Source organism: Formica exsecta, unplaced genomic scaffold (assembly GCF_003651465.1).
Source record: "Formica exsecta isolate Colony F162 unplaced genomic scaffold, ASM365146v1 scaffold385, whole genome shotgun sequence".
NCBI lineage: Eukaryota > Metazoa > Arthropoda > Insecta > Hymenoptera > Formicidae > Formica > Formica exsecta.
The window spans coordinates 666,990-689,468 of record NW_021851090.1 but is presented as its reverse complement, the minus strand read 5'-3'; the positions used below and the strand labels follow the sequence as shown (position 1 = coordinate 689,468).

At 38.3% G+C, this 22,479-nt stretch overlaps 1 protein-coding gene across 6 annotated transcripts in view; it reads left to right on the top strand.

Moving 5' to 3' along the window:
- Positions 1-22,479, top strand: part of LOC115239534 — a 226,794-nt gene that overhangs the window by 73,210 nt on the left and 131,105 nt on the right. For all 6 annotated transcript variants that reach the window (XM_029814102.1, XM_029814100.1, XM_029814104.1 and 3 more), the window contains 2 exons: positions 18,896-19,057; positions 20,834-21,017. In XM_029814102.1, the coding sequence (XP_029669962.1) occupies positions 18,896-19,057; positions 20,834-21,017 (346 nt within the window). The remainder of the gene's footprint in view (positions 1-18,895; positions 19,058-20,833; positions 21,018-22,479) is intronic.

Sequence of the window (22,479 nt, the reverse complement as noted above, 5' to 3'; positions counted from 1 at the left end):
CCATCAAGATGCATATGCACAATGGCGATAACGATCTCTCCCGCCGGAATCGCGCAACAATTAAGACAGCTTCCCTTTCGTCGTGTAACGCATACTTAAACAACCCGATACTCTCGCACAATGCACATGCGGGGTTACAACAATACCGATAGCAATCGCCATACGATCTATAGCAACTAAAGATCAATATAACTTGATCAATAGAACTTGTTTTAAATTACCGATCTCATAGTGAAGTTTGGGATTGATTAAATTAGAATTTCGTGCAAACGCCAACTGAATCCAAGTATTTACACCCCGAATTGAGATCGTTCTTGCTCGTGTATGTAGGAATTTGCCATTATCTCTATGTCGATAGTTAACATAAATTGCATTCTTTCTCTATTTTTTTTTCTCTTTTTGCATTTGACTCATGTTTGAATTTTGATCCAGTTTTGCGGCAAGTGCATACTTATACATAGATGCGGTTAAGAGCGAAGGCGCGTCATGAATACAAATTCCTCTCTAATGGACTGGAAGTAACGGATAATAGTTTATTGAATTTTCATTAGTTAACATGTATTATAAATAAGTACGTTTTTTCTCATACATTTCACTAAATAAGCAAATTAGCTGACGGCAAGGTAAACTCGACGGTACTATTATAACGGTACTATTACATGTGAAATTGCTAATGAATCAGTATTAATTACAAAATTACATATAAATAAATTTTATTTATGTATCTAGCAAATATAATTTATTCGTTGGTTGACGTATTGCTCTGTTATTATTTTTTAGATAATTATTGTCGAAGGTTAATTAATATGCGCTATCGTAATTAGCTATATTTCCTAAGTAATTGTCTTATCTATGTGACTATTTGAAACGAAGGGATAAGAGAACAAAGATAAAGGCAATGAGATTAAGGCAATAGTGGTATTGCAACATCAGCGAAGAACGGTAACGGCGACATATCGGGCGGTGAAGTCAATGCCTTCTACTATACTTTGCAAAGGCCGATTCACTTTTCCGAGGCACGGCCGCGTAATTGAACGCGGCAAGTATGAAAATCGAGGTTATTAAGACCGAGTATGAGCTTTCGGGGAACTTTTATCGGAGCAATCGCGAGCAAAATGCAGTCTCGCCTGCTTAAGAGGCATCGTTTTCGTTGGCATCTCCTTGCATCGTTTATGCGTAAACCGACTCCCGTCGTTTCTCCCACGCACGTTGCTGAGCAAACGTGATACTGCGATGTCGCGCAAGGGGGAGGGAGGGAGGAGATGGGAGTTTAAAGAGGGTAGGGAATAGATATAAGCCTGTTGGCCCGGCTCTCTGCGCGAAGACGTAATAGGTTCTGTTTCTGTTACCGTGGCTGAGATAATAAGGAGTGATAGTAGGATTATTAAGGAGCGCATCAGCACGCGCCGCCTGCCACGTATCATTTCAGAGGTTAACATCCTCCCTGAAGATCCAGGCTGCCATTGCTTCCGCGTCTGAGGAATTCCGGGAGACGGTCGGCAAGATGCGGGAATATCGATAGTAATGTTACGCGACCTCCGGTATTCCTGCGTAATTAAATGGAACAGTCGTGTTGTACGCGCCGTCTCTCGCGAGGTTTAATAAGATCACAAGTGCGATTTATCGGATATCGTAGTATCCGATTTTTAAAATTATCCTCCATGATGTACAATTCGCATTCCATAAATGCATGTAAGTCTTATTCGAACAAGATATAATAGCGTGGAAGTATTGGCGACGATATCAATGTTATATACTGAATAAAAATAGGAAAGTACAGACTACGTTCAACTTTTGATCAAATAGAATAATTTCAACTCGTAAAAAATCATGATTTTCGTATAAATTGGTTACCAATTTGATTGTGATACCACGCGAATATCGCGTACAAACGTTGAAATTTATTTAACGCAGCATATGAATCCTTAAATATTAAAGTAAATTGGTGAAATAATATATGTTCCACATCCCGCTTACATCGTTACTTAATTAAAATTCTGCGAACGCGAGGTATCGCAAAAAATTCGCACATTTTCACGGTAACGTCCTTCATCTACTTTCATTTTAACAATGCAGCCAGACGAGAAACTGTTCATTTTATTACTTCTTTACACACAGAAGAGATATCTCGCGGTTTTATCATTCGTCCCCGTTAGTGAGAGTTCAGTCTTCTGTTTTTTCTTTCTAACGGATGTCGACAAAGAGGAACGAACGTGGGGAAAATTTAAATGAGAACAGAAATCTTCCGATAAAATAATATTCATCCCGAGTCGTGCAGAAACTCAGCACGATGATTTTTCACTGTTAAGCGTTTTCAGATAAAAGGCAGCTTTAAATGCGATAAAGATGCTGCGCAAAAGATGGTACGTGTACGAAAAGTCTTCGTATCGCGATCTAATTGCGGAAGATCTTACGAAAGCTTTCTCGCTATCGCTCGGTAGGATAGGTTCTTTAATAGATTTAACTGCGTTCGGGGTAAACAGGGTTTCGCGCTCTCGCGCAATTTCTTCAAGCTGCTCGCAGCTCGAAGCATCCCGTATAAAATTCCGTCTCGTAAGAGGAATCGAGCACAAACTCTCGTAAAAGTTGCAGATAGACGTGCTCGTGCTCTTTTTTAACGAAACAGGAATATTAAATCTCACCCGGCGAAAAACGGCGCTTTTCGCGCACGTAAATGCTTCCGCCGTGAGTTACGGCCGTGGCCTTCAATCCGCGACTGGTATAAATTTGTGCGTAATTTACATGCACGATATTAAGAATTCCGCAGCGCTGTAAAAAGCAGAAGGAATATCTCACTTGTAAAATTCTGATTGTCGTCGCGTATCTTCGTAATCTGCATCTTTACGCATATTGCAAATTTTATATTTTTGTATTATTACACATTACTATTCTTAGTATAAAATTCGAGATCGAAATAAATAAACATTTAAATGTGAACGTCTTTATTAGAGGCTTGGATAAAATAGTTCTTAACATGCATTTAAAAGTTAGACAACCGTAAGTGTAGCCGATTTATCAGTTTTATGAGCTATCGAAGTGACTAATGGTGCGATTGGATGTATGGTTTAGAAGTGATAGAGGTCAGGTTTTCGTCGTTTGTACGATGGTACAGAAAATTATTTACACATGTCGCAAAGTACATCACTCTGATATGCGAAATCCTAGATATTTGGCTCTAAATGTGCAATATCACGAATAAAAAGTAAAGTTCCTTTCTCATACAATTGCAATCTGTGTCGTAAATATTATAATGACTTGTATACATTATCTTTGCAATCAACTGATTCAGTTTTATGACATCAATGATGTCAAATATATATTGGAAGAAAATTTAATTAAAGATTATAAAGATACGAGGAAGCATTTTTAATTCAACAAATATATTTTATATGTCCTAAGTACTTTTTTTATTTTTTCTCCAAAAATAATTTTTATTAAATATTCTCCAAAAAATCAAGAAAGCGAGACGTCGATAGTATAATTTCGGTGCAATTATAGATTTTTCTGATTGTGTATACAATGATTATAATAGTATCCTAAGAAAAATCGCGTTTTCCGTTTTTTTCTGAGAAACTACTTACCATTAACAGCCTCGAAAATGACACACATTTAAGGTAAAAGGACTCAAGGGACCGTAAGCATAAAAGTAACATCTATGCACACATAGCCCATCTCGTATACTCTTTAATAATTCACGCCGAAAGAACGGCGAGAAAGGAGCGATGGCATGTAGCCGACTTCTGATAGGCACGCCCGTACGCGCCAAGCCACGTAGTTAAGGAGTTTCGCAGCTGTACTCGAAGCCGCTTCTCTCACCATGTAGACAGTCGAAACTGCGCGATTGTGGATGCGCGAAACGCCTTGGGCGCTTCACCCTGTTTCCCCGTGTTTATTTACGATTCCACGGAGTCGACACGTTTTTCCAAAAGCGCCATGCATTTTCGTTTTACGCCTCCGTAACCATACCTTGTTCTTTATTCCCCTCTGGCCTTTTACCGTTTGCCGTATTGCATCTGTTGGTCGCTTGCCCTTTGTCATGTTATTTTTCAATGTCCTCCTCTCTGAAGTTTCTTTCAGCTGTCAAAAGAATTTTGATCACAAGCGTTTTCATTTGCCATACTCGACTCTTCACGTAGCCGGAACTGCACGTTGCTTACGAACAATGTACATATAAAATTGAACGATTTTCGGGATATAAAATTTATTTTACCGAGCAATTTCTACAGAAAACATAACAGGCATTCCGCAAAAAAGAAAATTACGAAACAAAATAAATCGTGTGCTAATCTTCGTGAAGGATGAAAAGTGTCTTTAGCGGTATAAAAGTGGAAAGAAATTAATTGCGACCATTAATTTTAATACTCGGCAAAGTCTATTTATAGAAAGGGAGCCTTTGAAGAAGTGAAAATGCATTCCTGAAATTAGTTCGTTTACTACCATGAGTAACGATCATTTCCGTTGCGAGCACTTCTCACATTTACGGCAATTCAATTCGATGGGGATTAAGCTTCCTGCAATATAAAGTATAAAAAGTAAAACGATATATATATATACTCTGCAAAGATATACTCGGGATCTTAAATATGATATTTCTTCAAAAGAATTCTATTTTCTAGTTTAAAAAGAATATATCTGCGAAATGATGTTTGTGACAGATATATTGTTCCTACGAAAGCATGATGACGATTTAAATCGGCGATTATCGCATTAAAAAAGTCTTATTCTATGGATAGCCACGAATAAACATTCGTTGGAACTTGCATTATTAAAGAAGCCTCGCGTGTGTTATATCTCCCAACTAGAAGAAACTCCGCGAAACTGCTTCTATGAGAATACTGTCGAATCTTTCTCATTGATTCAATGTGGTGCCCGAATCGATTCGAGTGAATCGCATCGGACGGAGAAGCTACCGGGACCGGTGAATTATTAAAATCGAATTCCTTCCGTCTCTCCCGGAGAGAAACAGAAAGGGTTCCATTGCGCGATGGTCCGATGAAGACGGGACGCGGGCGAGGCGGAGGGACGCGACGTTAAGGGACAGGAAGAGACGGAGAAGAAAAACGAAATCCATCGCGATATTGGCTGGCAATTGACGCGAATTTTGAAGACGTCGCCCTCCGGTCGGAAGCCGAACCGCATTCTACTTATTGCTCGCCGTCTTCGTTCACGCCCAAATCATAAGTCCGCGACTCTGCAGTCTGGGAAAGTAATTAAATGACAAAAATGCCGATAAAGTTCACTTAAAAGTTGATCAAAAGATTCATAAATTAAGGAAAAAATACAAAAATTCTAAAATATTTTACAAACGCGCAGTAAATATTTAAATATTATTATCTAAAGAATTATACAAACAATTTACTACACTTTATAAACCGTCGATTTCTTTTTTAAGCTGGCATTTTATAAAAAATTTAAACTTTTTGTAAAAAGATTGAATTTATAGAATCTGCGATATGTGTATATACAGAAATTATATCTTATTCGATTAGTGTTAAAACTACACCTGTCAGCACGGACTTGAATTTAATACATCGCGATAGCATCCCCAGTAGAGCTGGACTGATTAAAGCTCCGAGTATCATGTATTTACGTCTTCGCCGAGTCGTCACGAATGGTGGTCCTTGCGGGCATGCAATATCGACTTCAGTTGGTCCCACATCGATCAAAGTCACACATACCCGGATACGTACCTCGTAACTACTGTTCCTATATACGTTTCCCTTTCATCTAGAATTTCATCGAACACAAACGAAGACTAATCATCGCCGTTTGAAGCGCAGTAATATAACGTCGAATGTTTATTATGCGTCTTCGTTCCCTTCGCAACGTCTTCACGTTATGTAGTTATATTCGAACAAAAAAAAGAAAAAAAAAAAGGAAAAAGCAAAATATATTGCTGAGCAGAATGATTCCGCTTCGTCATAACGTCGTAACTGGAAATTTAAATTCCGCTCGCATCTCAAACTGACGGTGCTTACGCGATTTTACCGTGCAAATACGGCAGAGGACCGAAGAATGTTCCAAGAGACATCGACTGTGTCTACAGTTCGTTTCAAGGATATCTGGTATGCGCCGTAGGCAGCGGGCATAATGCAGGTTCGGTCCGCACATAATAGTAATAGTTGGCTCCGATCCCAAGGGCCCATCCTAACTTCGATCGTACTACTCTCTCCTTCTCCCTCTCCCTCTCTCTCTCTCTCTCTCTCTCTCTTGCTCTCTGCACCCTCTCATCCACCCATTCACATCCTGTCGCTGCATGTGCATCCAGTGACACGAGGACGTGAGGACTGCGCCCGTTCCCTAACGAGCGGAATCCGAGACTATCGATCTAGTAACGCCAAGCAGAGAGTTCGACTCTCGACAGCGTAGGAAGCGAATCCCGCGAATCCCCCTGTGTGGGTACGCTTCGCTTACTTCGTGCGATGTTGGTTTCGACCGCCGGGAGCGATCAGAAGTTCTCTTGGAAATATTTGGACATAACTAATCCTGACTCGCGATTAACTCTCTTGATCTATCCATCTGACATTAGACTTAAAGCGCATAGCAATTAATTTCTGAAAATTTTGATTCAAATCAAATTCCCTGCTCCAATTAACAAAAACTTTTGTGTACATAATACAAAAATCGTTTTCTTTTCTTTTATTTTTGCATAATAGTGTATGCGCTTCAATTAATGTTACTTCTCAAACATAACTGCGGAAATTGAAAGCTGTCGCGTCGATTAAAAGTGCCGAGATCATAGGGACTCATCTCCTTTAATTCTTTTCTGAGAGATTCTTCGCAAAACGTGCTTTTGCATTGCACAAATAATGCCCTTGAATCTGAAAATGGGGAAACATTTGCGTAGCGTGAGTTAAAATGCCTGTAAAAGCGATGCGACGTAATGGAAATTGCTACCTGGGAATAAAGTAGCGCAAACAACTTTGCGCTTTGCGAATGTTATTTCAACCGCGTTATCTTGTCCCCGCAATATCGCGTGTTGGGTTTCGTTGATTGACACAACGATCGCATGTTTACAAATGAGTATTCATCTCTTGCACTTTTAATGAACGCATTGATAAAAAATCAACGATCGAAATACCACGAAATCGCTAGTAATAATCTTTGCGCTCGTTAGTTGTAACCTTTATTCTCTCACAGTGAATTAATCGTCATGTCGTTACACTGGAGATAAGTTTCTCGACAATTATTTTTAAAACGTCCATATATTGGATGATTGCATAAGTTCGTGCCCGCATAGAGAAAACTATATATATATAGATATGTGTTGTTTTTTTCTACCATCCCTTAAAATTTTTGCACTGTTTTCTGAATCACCTTGTATATACTTTATAATATATATAATAAAATTTTATATAGTTTATCTCTAATAATTACTCTTTAATATCTATGCTTCCTATAATAATCAATCTTTTGTTCCAAACTTGTTTTTTTAAGTTTCTTGAAGAATCGCAAACGTTTACAAAAAATTCGAATCTCGCTTCTATTATGCATTGAGAAATTCAAAGTTCGCTTTTACACTGATAACTGACCTCCACGATTCCAGTTTAGCGATTCATATTCGTAGACATGCGGCTCGCGCGCAGACGGTTGAAATACGACGCGCATTGTTGCACGAACGACCTCCAGTTTGCAGCCCTTCTGCCGGTACATTCTCCATCCCCCTGAGGGTATAGTCCAGAGTTTTTGCCCCGGTGCATTAGGAACGCGATATTTCAAGCTCCGAATCCAACATCGGGCGCTACCCCGCCCCCGTTTCACACACTCACACGCATACACGGATTCGTCGCACGTACGGTAACACACATCCCTTTTCTCTGACCCCCGTAAAACCACTGCGGGCGGTTCTGCATCTGGTTGGCTCTGGTTTAAAAACAATCGCTATAACCGCGATTCCCGAGCGATTTCACCAACGGAACGACGTTGAACGCTGACCCGCAAAGCGGGAGAACTTCTCGCCGACTTGAGTTGGCCCGAGCAACCCGTGGGAGAAGATTTCGCGTTTAATGGCGTTTCGCAGCACGGAGACCCACAGTTCGTCGTTCTGGTTGTCGCGGTTGCTACATTGGGAAAAGAGCGCGTATCCTCGACGGAATTCGTCGTGTTACTGACGCTACCGTTCCTAGTTTCTTCTCTTAAGGCGATACTTACGCTCGATAATTGATAGCCTTTGGATTTTTGAATGTTAAAGAAAATATCGATCTTTTTTTGAGATGATACATTGCTATAACTTTTCATGTTCATAAAAAGGGAATCTTCTCTCGTAGATATATAGACAGGAAAGTAGGAGTCTCTCTGACGGCGACTCACATTTCACATTTGTTTTATGTGAAATTTCATGATATCATCTCTGTTTTATACAATTTATTTTAACCATCTCTATGTAGTTTATAATAATTGCTGTATAAAATGTATTACATTTTTACGTTTTTATATTTTGTATTGAACAATTATTATTAAGAGGAATAGTTTGACTAAAAGTAAGATTTTTATTTTTTCTTATAAATGTAATATTTTCACATATCTTACAGTCTATTACTATAAGTTATACGTTTACAAGCATTTACGGATGCTGTAAAACTTCTTAGATTGAAACATATTTTACATGACATCGATACCTATATGTTTCTTTAATTATCTTATAAGAATGATATTAATATTTAAATGTGTGCCAGATTTTGATAAATACTTAAAATTATATTCGTAAATTTTGCGCCTTCTTAGGACATTATTATGACGTACGAATGCCTCGGATTCTTATTTCGATACGTAAACAAGATTGCACATGATCAGGCGTTACAATGTTTATACAAATATACTATAAATCTCGGCTTAATCGCCAGTTACATATATTCTGCGAGCAATAACTATAACCACCAACTCTGAGCTCGTCGTTTCCAACGACGACAAACTGGCGCGATCTTCCGTTTAACTCGCGCTTGTCCGCCACGAAGAGCCGTGTCACACGATAGGAAACTGCCGATGTCCGCCGGGTTAACGTTTAGGGGCGAATTTATGGACGAGGCTGCATCGACGGGTCGGTCCTTCGTTCCGGCACTAAAGCCGCATTCGTATTTACTACCGGCGCCGAGCACACTGGCGAAACGAACAATCCTCCCCCAAAATGCTTAATACCACGACTAAGCAGCGGAAATTCCACCAATACCTTGCTGTATATATATTTTTTTTTTCGTTCTTTTCGCCCGCACAAACGCTTGCAATCGCGTAGCTAAAAACTCGACCCGGCGAAAACTATAACGTGGTATTGCAAGCTCGACGTAGGATTATCACCGTACTTATGTTAGAGCCATACCACTCGAGCGTGTCCGCTGCGCTCATGTGTTTCGAAACTTGTTGGAAATGCGCGAGTTAGCGATACGGAAATGATGAGTTTTTAAAGTGCAAAAAAGTACAAAGAAAAATATCGTTTTCTCTGCACACAAGAGAATAAAATGCATCGTCTTTCACCGATGTAGATGTAATTTCTACTTAGTCGATCTTTTTATTATTATGTTTCGCACAAGTATGCCATTGTAGTTTCGTATTTTTATTTTTTGTCACCCGTGTACAGACGTAATATTCACAAGAGAGATACATCTGTTACTGCTCTTTTCTTTAAAAGGAAAACTAGACTGTAAAAATATGGTGTTTCATGTTTTTATTTGTGTCACGCGAATTGAGCTGCTCGGAGACAGCATAAATAAATTGAAATAGCCTGAGGCGGATGAATTTGTCAACAAACTCGTTGTTTGGCGAATGGTAAAGTTGAATGAAAACTTCTCACGGGGCGTAACTTGGAATTAAACGAACCGCGCTTGCGGTATGCAAGAAGCCTCGGATTAACCTAGCCTCAGACTATCAAAGTTCTATCGTTTTTGCATATCGGATTCATGCAAATACGCCATACGCCGAATCTTTCACATCATGAAACACCCTACAGTAAATATGCAAGACGTTTTAAAACTATTATTAATTTCCTTCATATTCTCGAGTCATCTGAATCTACCGCAAAAATATCTGTCTCTTTGCGTCTATAATTAAAAATAATAAATTATTGTCGATGATTTTACTACATGTTAAATACGTGTAACTAATGTTTCTAAATGAATGCGTGATCTTTGGATTGTAAGTGGCACGCTCGAATTGAAATCGGCTTTACGTTTTTACGGATGTTCGGCATTAAACTAAAGCCGATTATGATAACTCACCTATCTCATCCGCAATAATTAGAACGGATTGACTCTTCGCACCGAAGGAGACGCTGTTTCTCGGTTTTGGTGCCAATTGGTTCTTGCTCGGTAACCTTCGTTGACCACAGCCGATTAATGAGCATTCATGGATCGTTAACGCTGAAAGCTGATACAACTATTCAAAACGTGACTCTAATTCTTACGACGCCTACTGCAACAATAAGTAAATAATATAAAATTATTATGAAAGAATATGATTTTTTGTAACGTAGAAATTTTTTTCTGTCTAATGAATATTACGAAATATAAAGTAAAACAGAAAGCATATATAAAATATAATATACGGATGATGAAAATCAAAAAATAAATATTTGCAAAACTTAATTAAGAATGCAGATGTTTCAATTAATTGTATAAAGAAAAGATTTTTTCTAAAAGAGGATGATATCTTATAATGCGTTTAAAGTTTAAATGATATTGCAATATTGACTGCTCGCATAATCTATTAATTACTGAGGCCATATACATATATAATAAAACTTTGATGTTATTATTCAAAAAATAAACTGACGTTAATAGATATATTCTCAATTTCTCTAACAGTTGCATAATTATAAAATAAAAAATAATATACATTATATGTTCAAAGGTTTCTTTCGTTTCTAGATTATTTTTAAACTATGATACATTCTCATATTAGCACATTGTACATTTTATATGGAAATTCATATAGTACAAACTATCCCCTTTATTTTAGAAAACCCCCTTTATTTTCAAACTATCCCCTTTATTTTAGATTAACATCAACAATATGTTGTAAATAATAGTCAATATCATTTTATTCAATTTATTATTTAACTTTGTCAATATTACTCGAGCTTGATAAAAACATTACGTTTGTCAAACTAAAAAATGGTTTCCAATATAACGCATACGTGTACGCGTGTGTTAACGCAAACGCATATGTATGCACCTCTATTTGTATACGCATTATACATATTTATAGGAGACAAAGCAATGTAAGCGCGAGAATGGCAAGTGCGAAGCCAATTAAAGTGCAAATGCATGGAGATGCGGGTGGAATGCCAAGTAGCACGCTGACCGGGAAACTATAAAATCGAAACTCAAATTAGCATTCGTCATATCGTCATCAATGCCCTGAATTTGCCAAAGAATAAACAATAAATGGACAATGATAAATATGCTACAATAAAGCGAAATTAATAAAATAAATAAATAACATTATATACAAGTAATTTAATCGTTACATATCTCTGTAATATGTTTGAACAAAATTTTGAATCGGAGAATACGCGTAACTGAAATCGGATTAGACGCGGTAATCAAATACGAGTTTATAAATGAAATTTGCGTAACAGCAGCTGTGTTGAATTACTTGCATTACTATTTTATGATATTTTACATTTGAAAACCGCTAATTCGAAAAATTCCAAACTCTTTATTTAATTGAATATTATGTGAAGTGTATGTGTGTATGAATTAAATCGCGCTACAGATAGTACAAATTAACGTGTGCGTACGTGCGTGTACATATATAGTACACATATACTACGATTTTTGATGCGATGGGAGTAGCGTTTATTAAAAAGTCAGGCGGCGCGCGTACGGAGGTGAAAAGAATACGGCAGTTTCGGAATTATGCAACAACGACCGGCACGGCCGGTTTCAGCCAGATATTAAGGTTAATAAATGAAACATAACGGGATTTCCACACGCCAGTTGCACACGGCGGAAGTTGCAGCGTGGCTGGCACGCTTCTGCTTTTGCCAGGAGCTCGAGCGTTTTCCACTTATAGGAGAATCGATCAGTGCAAAGTCGTTTCGTATGAGACTACTGGAAGTCCGCATTATTGGAAATCAGCTTACCACACGGTATCGACTGCGAAGTAACAAATTACATGGCACTCGCCATTGTCGATTCAATATCGAGCGCGAGAAACATCTGATTCGGCTAAACTGCAAAACGCTCAAAGATATACACCCGGCACGTCAGCAATAAATTTTAATCCACGATCCGAGATAATAATTTACGATTCTGATTTATCGTTATATATTAATCCTTTTATATCCAATATCCTTCATATCTCTTTTGTATTTGTAATATACGAACATATATTTTTAATATCATTCAGTATATCATTAGTGCTTTTCTAGATTATATCTCTATATGTTCTGTTATAATTTAAATCATTTAGCAACACCTGTGATATTTAAGTGAGATGATTAACAAAATAAATGTAGAATAAGCTCATGAAATATTCAGATATATTGCTCTTAATATAAATATTAGATATCAAAGGATTAAATATATATAAAATTCTATCAAGTTTACGAACGATTTTAATTACGATCATTTTGATATGTCTTAAAACGATCGATCAAAAGTTAAGTGTAAAGCAGATATGGTAAATATCAAGTTCTCGTAAATCGGGATACGCAATAAATCTGGATATAATATCAAAGCTCGTTTTCCCGTCTTAAGTCGAGCGAAGTAGAATCGCACCGTGCTGTGAACGTGACCAAAGAGAAAAATACGATAGCCCATTCCTTTAAAGCTCGAAACTATGGTATAGGATTACGGTTATACTGTGCTCTCGAGGAAATCTGCTCGATATCGCAGAATAACGAATGCGCGGCCATTGTGAGTGTTAGATTTTTCGCAGTCGCGTTGACATTCTAATGCATTATTGCGAAAAACTGTTATAAAAAATTTATGATAGATAAAACAATGCCAATATTGGATTTTTCATGAAATGATACACACACACACACACACACACAGCAGGATTTACCTTCAAAATTATCGGTAAAATTTAAATCGATAAAAGATAAAATATAAATTCGATATCACCGAACAATTTTGAAATATTCTGTAATGCAAATAGAACTCGATTGGAGTAAATTTACGGATTAAATACGCAATGAAATAATTTCGTGAATATCACCAAGTTAAATTTACGCTTCGAATTCATTCGAGCAGATTCTCTCTGTCAAGTATAACTATGATAATAAAAGATCTTTGAGAGATCGCACCTCGTGATCCCCGTTGACTATTATCGTTCTGTCTATTACTATGGTAACACCATTGGCCTTCGTTTATTGTGGAGCAGCTGTGCGAAAGAGCCCTTCGGACCCGGCGATGCGCGCATTTGAACGAAAATTATTAGATACTTACGAGACGATCGACCCTGCATACGGTAGACGACTATTACGCTAGTTTGCGTGTCGGGACTACATGGAGGCCCGATCGAATCGCTAAAATCGAGCAGCGTCGACTTCATTAGAATTTAACGCTGTGCAAAGTGAGCGCTAAGTGGATCTCTTTGTTCGACTGTCGTCCGCTGCACCTGCAACCACGATTTTCCGTGGGTTACCTAACTGCGACTGTACCCGTGATAGCTCACATTTTTAACATATGATCTCGATTATATCAGATCTTTTCTTACCCACAGAAATCATTTCTTCAAATCTTTTAATAAAAAAAAAAAATGTAAATTGAAAGAAGGTAAGAAGGCTCTAAATCTGTAATTATTTTTCTACAGATTTGTGTTTTTCGAAAATGTTTTAGTGATAAATGTGTAAAGAGATAAATTATATTAAGTAAGACTAATATAGTAGGATGTAAATATTTGTACTGATGCAAGATAACCGCTGTATATTGCAATTAATATCGTCTATCTCAATCAATTTATTTTACTACTCATATTCCATAATATTCCTAGTTTATGAGATATGCTAATCTGTATCTAATGAGCATATCGTGGACGGATGATATCGTTTATTATTGATTACATAGTCTGTTAATCGAAACTGCATCAGCTACAAGATAATTGCACCACCTGCATAACATGATTTATATATTATCTATATAATCCGAAGCGAATATAAGTTTAATTTAGAATAAATCTTGTTTTGCTCGCGTCTGTATTTTCTCGCTAAATTAAAGTTTATAAATAGAGGGGAAACATTTTTATTTTATATATTTATGAGAATATAATTTTTATATCATGTGTAGAAAAAAATTTACAATTGTTATAATTAATAGTTTAATGAAACGCGACATTTTTATACATACAAATAACTTAGGACATTAAAAAAGATGATTGTTTTTTACCTTGGATAACTTAGACAAAATAAAACTTCGTGAAACAATATTGAGATGAAAGTAATTATCCATCGGCTATCCGTAATAATAGCCATTTAATAGCCGTCAGCCCCTGAATAATCAAACAGAAAGCACAACATCCATGAATGAATACTATGGCAACAGTAGGATCCCAGAGGATCTGGCGAGAGGAAAACGGAGCACCACAAAAGCCGTCCGCGTGGAGTACGTCTTTGTTTACTCCAAACTATCCTCCATTCGTTTCGGTCTTTTCTCCGATCTTTCTCGCTCACTTTCGGTTCCATCTTGCGGTATCTTCGCTCTTCCTTGGCTCTCCGAGTATCGCCAATTCTTATCCCCTCGAATCGTCTTGGCAAGTCCTGGCAAGATTCCTTTTATCCCGGCGATATCACGCTCGTCCCTCTTCTTCCCCCATTCCCGTTTAAACAAACCCCTCCTATCGTAATCGAGACCGGATCGATGGATTAAGAATCCAATTGCGATTCTCTTTTTCTTACCACCTTTGTCTAACATCCACGGTTCTTATGTCTCATTCTACGCATCGTAAAATCTCCTCAAATCTAACCCTCGACAGAGCCGCCGGCTGGTTATCCATGTCCGACAAGAATCGCGCGCAAGAGATGTACTTTTTTTCCGAAATACATTTCCACCATTGCGGCACCGACGCTCACGACGGAATACCTATAGTCGTGGGAGGCGAAAGCAGCAGCAGCAGTAGCAGCGGCAATAAAGTTTGCTTTATTTTTACTATCCCTCCGGCCAAGTACCGCCCCGTATTTCCTCGGGATATTGACATATCGGGGGTGCCAGGGCTTCTCCTCTTAACGCCCTTTTTACACTGGCATGGAATTTATGTCTTCTTCCTCCTCTTTCCCCATCTCGCTCTCCTCGTCCTGCTCTTTCTCTCTTCTCTTCCTTGGCTCTCCGAGTATCGCCAATTCTTATCCCCTCGAATCGTCTTGGCAAGTCCTGGCAAGATTCCTTTTATCCCGGCGATATCACGCTCGTCCCTCTTCTTCCCCCATTCCCGTTTAAACAAACCCCTCCTATCGTAATCGAGACCGGATCGATGGATTAAGAATCCAATTGCGATTCTCTTTTTCTTACCACCTTTGTCTAACATCCACGGTTCTTATGTCTCATTCTACGCATCGTAAAATCTCCTCAAATCTAACCCTCGACAGGGCCGCCGGCTGGTTATCCATGTCCGACAAGAATCGCGCGCGAGAGATGTACTTTTTTTCCGAAATACATTTCCACCATTGCGGCACCGACGCTCACGACGGAATACCTATAGTCGTGGGAGGCGAAAGCAGCAGCAGCAGTAGCAGCGGCAATAAAGTTTGCTTTATTTTTACTATCCCTCCGGCCAAGTACCGCCCCGTATTTCCTCGGGATATTGACATATCGGGGGTGCCAGGGCTTCTCCTCTTAACGCCCTTTTTACACTGGCATGGAATTTATGTCTTCTTCCTCCTCTTTCCCCATCTCGCTCTCCTCGTCCTGCTCTTTCTCTCTTTCCCAGCACTCTCCTCATCACCGTTCTACGTCTCTTCTGCCTCTCCATCTCGCCATCGTTCTCTTCTATCTTCCTCATTCTTCTTCTTGGTCGTTATTTGGCGGCGCTCCCTTCTCACCATCCACGCACCACCTAATTCTCGTTCTCCCTCTGTCTCTGATTCTGAGACAATCAATCACGCATGCATATCTCCGCGTTCGTAAAATCAACCGGAAATCTCTATTAGAGAGCAAGTTGTCGTGATCTTTTTTTCTTGGCGTCCTCGATCGATTCTACCATAGAATGACGTAGACACGGTCGTTATTGACAACGATTCTCCTTCGTCGGGCGTTTCCTTGACGGCCGGAGAATGCCATTTGATTGTGAAATCATGGAATCCCGAGAAACGAATAGTACCGAATTTTCTACGCAGTAGTCTCAAATCGTGGAGAGAAGTAGAAATATGTAATCTCGGTCGTGACATAAGAAGTCCATGACGCATATCCGCTTGTCTACTTGAAAATCGGATTATCGCCCTAACTGGTATTTCACTTTGCTTTGATACAGAATTTAGACATGTGTCTTTAATATTTTATTTTATTTCGCATCACTACTAAAAATGCAAGGCAAAATTTGATTAGACACAACACTCGATGACGTCTATTCAATCTTGAAGAAACGTGTTAAAGATTTTTAGCAAATTCCATAGGATCAGCTAATACGACATGACGTTCATTCAGTTTTTCCACAATCGGACGAGAAGTTTTCTTTCCTCTCTCTCTCTCTCCCTCTCTGTAAAACGCCGTAGTTCGATAAGAGAAGAAATGGGAAGTTGGTGGAAAGGTTTTACACTGTATTAATAACCGTATTTTTGCCGGTTCATCGGGCACATTTGAAAAATTATTGGACGAGAAACGCGGCGGCGATAAAAACGCGAAGGTGCGGTGGATGCAATCCGGTCAGAGAGAAAAACAATGAGCAATCGCTTGTCGAAGGGGTTGTATGTCGCTTCCCTTCCTCTTCTCCTCTCTCTTTGTCTCTCGTTTTTCGTTGCGTTTCTATTTATTGGTACGGAACATACGGTTGCGTAGGAGCGCACACAGGGAAAAAAGGGCTATGCCGGGGATAGACGGGATATAGAAGAGGAGAAGCGTAAAAGAGCCACGGACACAACGGCGAAAAACGCAATATCGTGCCGGGAATGTCAAGCCAAAAGCAGATCGAGTGGACGTTCAAAATCGTCCGACAAAGCTCGCGAACCATTTAGCTAGAATGGAGAGTCTTCCAATGTGTAGCTTCAATTGTTGAAAAGCACGCGGCCATGCCTCGTTACGAGCTTTCGGCGCAAGCCGGAGAATATCGCAGCTGCTGGATCGTAGTCGATTATAGGCAAACTTTATTTGACATCGGTGGATATCGCGTAGTGATCGCGTCGGCGGGTTAAACGATTCGTCGATGCGATATATTTGGCCATTCGGATAAGCTCCTATTTACGTATCGATATATGTAATGTCAGCATGGCATGCACGATATTTCTATGGTCAATAAAGAGCCCACGTGCGGGTTTATAATTCTGATACAATAGGAATATCGGAGGCACATCATTAACGCAATATATCGTATATTACCTTTATATAACGATATTTATAATGTTAATTAAAATGTGAATTGGATATAAGAATACTATAAATATATATAATGTTGTTAATAATCTAAAAATTATGAAACATAATATTTCAATTTGTATGCACAATAATGTTAATGGACAATTTACTATACGTATCACCGATAATTAAAATTCCTGCGCACGGAACAAAAGATTGAGATTAATAATTAATAAAATTTTGATAGTATTATAAAAATCCCGAATCACAAAAATTATCAGAAAAATTTAGCGTCACAATGACATACGGTTGCGTAGGAGCGCACACAGGGAAAAAAGGGCTATGCCGGGGATAGACGGGATATAGAAGAGGAGAAGCGTAAAAGAGCCACGGACACAACGGCGAAAAACGCAATATCGTGCCGGGAATGTCAAGCCAAAAGCAGATCGAGTGGACGTTCAAAATCGTCCGACAAAGCTCGCGAACCATTTAGCTAGAATGGAGAGTCTTCCAATGTGTAGCTTCAATTGTTGAAAAGCACGCGGCCATGCCTCGTTACGAGCTTTCGGCGCAAGCCGGAGAATATCGCAGCTGCTGGATCGTAGTCGATTATAGGCAAACTTTATTTGACATCGGTGGATATCGCGTAGTGATCGCGTCGGCGGGTTAAACGATTCGTCGATGCGATATATTTGGCCATTCGGATAAGCTCCTATTTACGTATCGATATATGTAATGTCAGCATGGCATGCACGATATTTCTATGGTCAATAAAGAGCCCACGTGCGGGTTTATAATTCTGATACAATAGGAATATCGGAGGCACATCATTAACGCAATATATCGTATATTACCTTTATATAACGATATTTATAATGTTAATTAAAATGTGAATTGGATATAAGAATACTATAAATATATATAATGTTGTTAATAATCTAAAAATTATGAAACATAATATTTCAATTTGTATGCACAATAATGTTAATGGACAATTTACTATACGTATCACCGATAATTAAAATTCCTGCGCACGGAACAAAAGATTGAGATTAATAATTAATAAAATTTTGATAGTATTATAAAAATCCCGAATCACAAAAATTATCAGAAAAATTTAGCGTCACAATGGCTTTAACGTCATATATATATTAACGTCACATCTGTTTTGTAAAAATTGGAACTTAATCCTAAAAACTTTTTTTAAAATTAAATATCATATATTTGTATGAAAAACTTGTATATAATTTTTTAAAACGTATGTTAGGGTTTTTTTTTTTCTTTTGGTGAATTTTTTGACGCACGATATTGCTATCTGACAGTATCTTTTATATGTTTAATATAACTTTATGAATCGATATGCGCGCTTATATTTAGCGCAAAATGTCCGATATGAATATGGATCGGAATGTCTTGATGAGTCTGATTGTTTTATGAAATGTTGTATTCTGTTTCAGGTCAAGTTGATCTCTGGACACAGAGCACCACCGGCTGCGCCTGTAGCTTCAATTCGTCCAGCAACGATTGCGCTTGTTGTGTACCGTCAGGCGGATGCAGCTGCGGTGCAGCTTCGCCGGATAGATGCGCTCAATGTGGCCTGGAGCAGCATTGCGCGAATAGTAAGTATCACTAAGTGACCTATGACAATACATATATTCGTAGTTTCTAATTATAATATAATTAATTGAATATATATACATCGCGTATTTTATTTTAAATGAAGATTTTCTTGTGCATATATTATTATACTTGATTCATACATTAATTAAAGCAAACGACGTAGTTACTATGTTTTGACGAGAGAAGTATAAACTCTGAAATTCTCGTTCCCCCTTGTTCGCCACTTTCTTCGCTCAACTATTCTCAATCGATTAACTAACGTGTATTTGCTCTTTTGGTCCTGCGATAAATATAATTACATCGTATCAAAAAGACATGGGCAATCTCTTTGAGTTTGTTCCGGTGCTAGAAACAAGATTCGAGCCATTAAGTCACTTGCCTCGCGCCGCTTCTCATTTGCAGCCGTCCGTGTCGCGCGAACAAGTGGAAATTAAAGCGTGCGCGCGCGACGAGCGTAGTCCCTTTGGAAACAGTTCGCGGGATGAAGCGGAGAAAATGGGGAGGAGGTGTAATTCAAAGAGCGAATAAAGAAAAGAAGGAGAACGAGCGTTTATAAGAGGATGAATCGCGATCCACTCAAAAGACACACCGAGATTTCCGAGAGGAAGAGGAGACATGGTATCAATGGAATGTTGCTCGTTTTGCACGAGGGAATAAATCGTATCGGGGAGAAATTACTCTTGTGTATGCCGAGCTTTCTTTCTTCTAACTAATCACTCTTGACGAAGTTCTTATGCTCCATTCATCTAACCTTTCTTTGCGCTAATTACTGGGAACGATATTGCCTTCGTGTTCCATCCATCAAATCCTTCTCTCCTCGGATTTCTTGTAGCATCGTAGGAAATATATATGAGACCGTATAGATGGACCTTTTCTCTCTATATACACGGCTATAGAAGAGTTTATAAATTACTTTCTCGTGCAAGTTTATGGGATTATTTAAAATGCAAATGAAAAAATTTGTAGTAAAAGTATATAAAAATTTATATCTCTGGTATCTTAGCAACAATATGCATAACTATAATTTTTGAATTCTATATAACAAAAATTGGATTTTATTCTCTCTCCAAATAAACAAAATAAAAAAAGCTTTTATAAAATTGCAATTCTTATTGAAGTTTTTTTTTAATGCTTCTTCAATGTGAAGTTTTTTAAATTTGCTTTATATAAGAGAATTATAAAATTGATATACTCATGATATAAAGTCTGTGATATAAAAAGGAAATAATTCACAAGAAATATAATATCACGGCTTACAAGACAATATTTGTACCACAATCACGAAACATCCTGCGCAACATCCCACTGGGAGGGAAGCAATTAAGAATCAAATTACACACTATGGCAGATTGCCTCATAATATTACGCCGAGTTGTCGCGACTCGTCGTCGCCCGAATAACACGGCTGCATAGAGCGCGCCAATAAAAGTATACGAGCAAGAAAAATCGTTATTAGCCGCACTTCATTTTTCTCTTCTTTCTATTTTTCTCACGTGGTTTCGCGTGGAGATTATAGCGCGAAAGTTCGATATTGCGAAATGAAAGTGTTGAACTTGAATAGAGAAACGCAATTAAATTGCAATTACGTATGTATTAAGCAGAATATTCATTATTATTAAGAACCTAAAAAAAACAAAAGAGAATGGAAAATATTTGCAGAATATTTTGCGATACAATTCACGTAGAATACGAGCGATTGAATTTGCTGTCGTATCGCTGTCGTTGAACTTTTCTCAGTATTTTTACACCAACACGATCGTCTTGTTCCGTTTCAGTGTGCAATATAACGTTGGACAGCAGGCAGCTGTTCAGCAAATCGGATCGTGGCTTCGGGCAAATAAAGTCGCCGTATCTTCAAGGGCCCTCGAGGTGTACATACAGATTCGTGCCGGATACTGGGCAGCGGGTCGAGCTGCAGATATATCGACTGGTGTCCATCGGCCGACATAACGGCACTGCGTAAGTAGCTTTTCGGTGACGCCTTTCTTTCGATTCGCTCGTATCGCTTGATGGCATATACTTTTGCGTTCTTCCATGCCCCTTTATTACCGCGGCCGTAAACTTTATGGAAAAGTATCCTCGACACTTATATAGTGCGTCTGTGTCTCTAGTTATAACCCTTCATACACGTAAACTTACATTGTCTTACAGTCGAGTCGGAGTAATTTTAAATATGTAATAACATGTGGAAACACTAAGCAGATGACTTAAGACCTCCTTTTTATTATTTAGAAAGCACTCTTGGATAGTATTGCGTTTTTTTACAGAAATTACAGATATATATTAAAGAGGCAAAGATGATATATACGAAGATATATCAAAGAGACAAATGTTTTTCTCGAAATTTTACGCGATTATCTTTGTCAAAATGAAATATTTTAAGTTCCCCCTTTTCTCACACACACATACAAGTAGCTAAAGAACAAACAAGCGGGGACAGATATGATTGGAAATCGCTCTCGTCGATGGTCGTTTCAATTTGTCATACTTCCGCTCTTACGGAGCCGATAGTTCGGTTCTCGAATCCCTCTCGACTTTTGGAGAGAGGCGAGGAGTCAGAAATGACGCCGGCAGAGCTACAAGAAAGAATTGGGGTTTGGGAAGAAAAATTACTGTTTTCAGAAACCTCACGACACTTCTCTAACCCCACCACGAGAACGCGAAAGCTCGTCCACCTCCGACCATGTTCATGAGCAAACTTTGTGGCGGGTGGAAAAGGCCTTCGACAAGCCCTGGAAAAGTTCTTACAATTTTTCGACAAGGCTCTTCACCTCAATCCCTCTCTTCGTACTGTCGTGTGCCACGACGATGAAGTCGGTGGGGCTTTACGACACGCCGAGCATCATATGAGCATCTTATTCTAGTGGCTTTTGTTCCCGTTCTCTGAAATACGCAAAGTATACAGCCGCGGAACGGATGTGTGCTTATGACGATGGTATGAACGAGAAATATGCGCCCGTGTGCTCTCGCTATTTGTTATCTTTCTTGAAAGGAACTATATTTCTTTCTTAAATTTTCAGCCACAATCCGCGAAATATAGCCCTATTTAACAATAAAAGTAAGTTAAACTCTATAAATCTGTTGCTCAATTATAATTTCTATGAATTTGCGATATAGTTTGAATCTAATAATTATTTAGCTCTCTCGTAAATTAAAAAATAAAATTTTTATTAGTAATTTAACATTTTATTCGTAATAACATTAATATATTTTTGGACGTAATTTAACGAGACAAATACTTTTAAGCAATTGCAAAAAATGGAAAATTCCTTTGCATCTTTAAAAAATTTGGAACATGTAAGCAGTTAAAATATTATAAACTTATAATTTACACGTGTGAAATGCAAATCTACATTTCTCTTATTATACTTTGAAACAAGATGTTTTTCTCGTAAACGATCTATGCCGTAACATGCTAAGA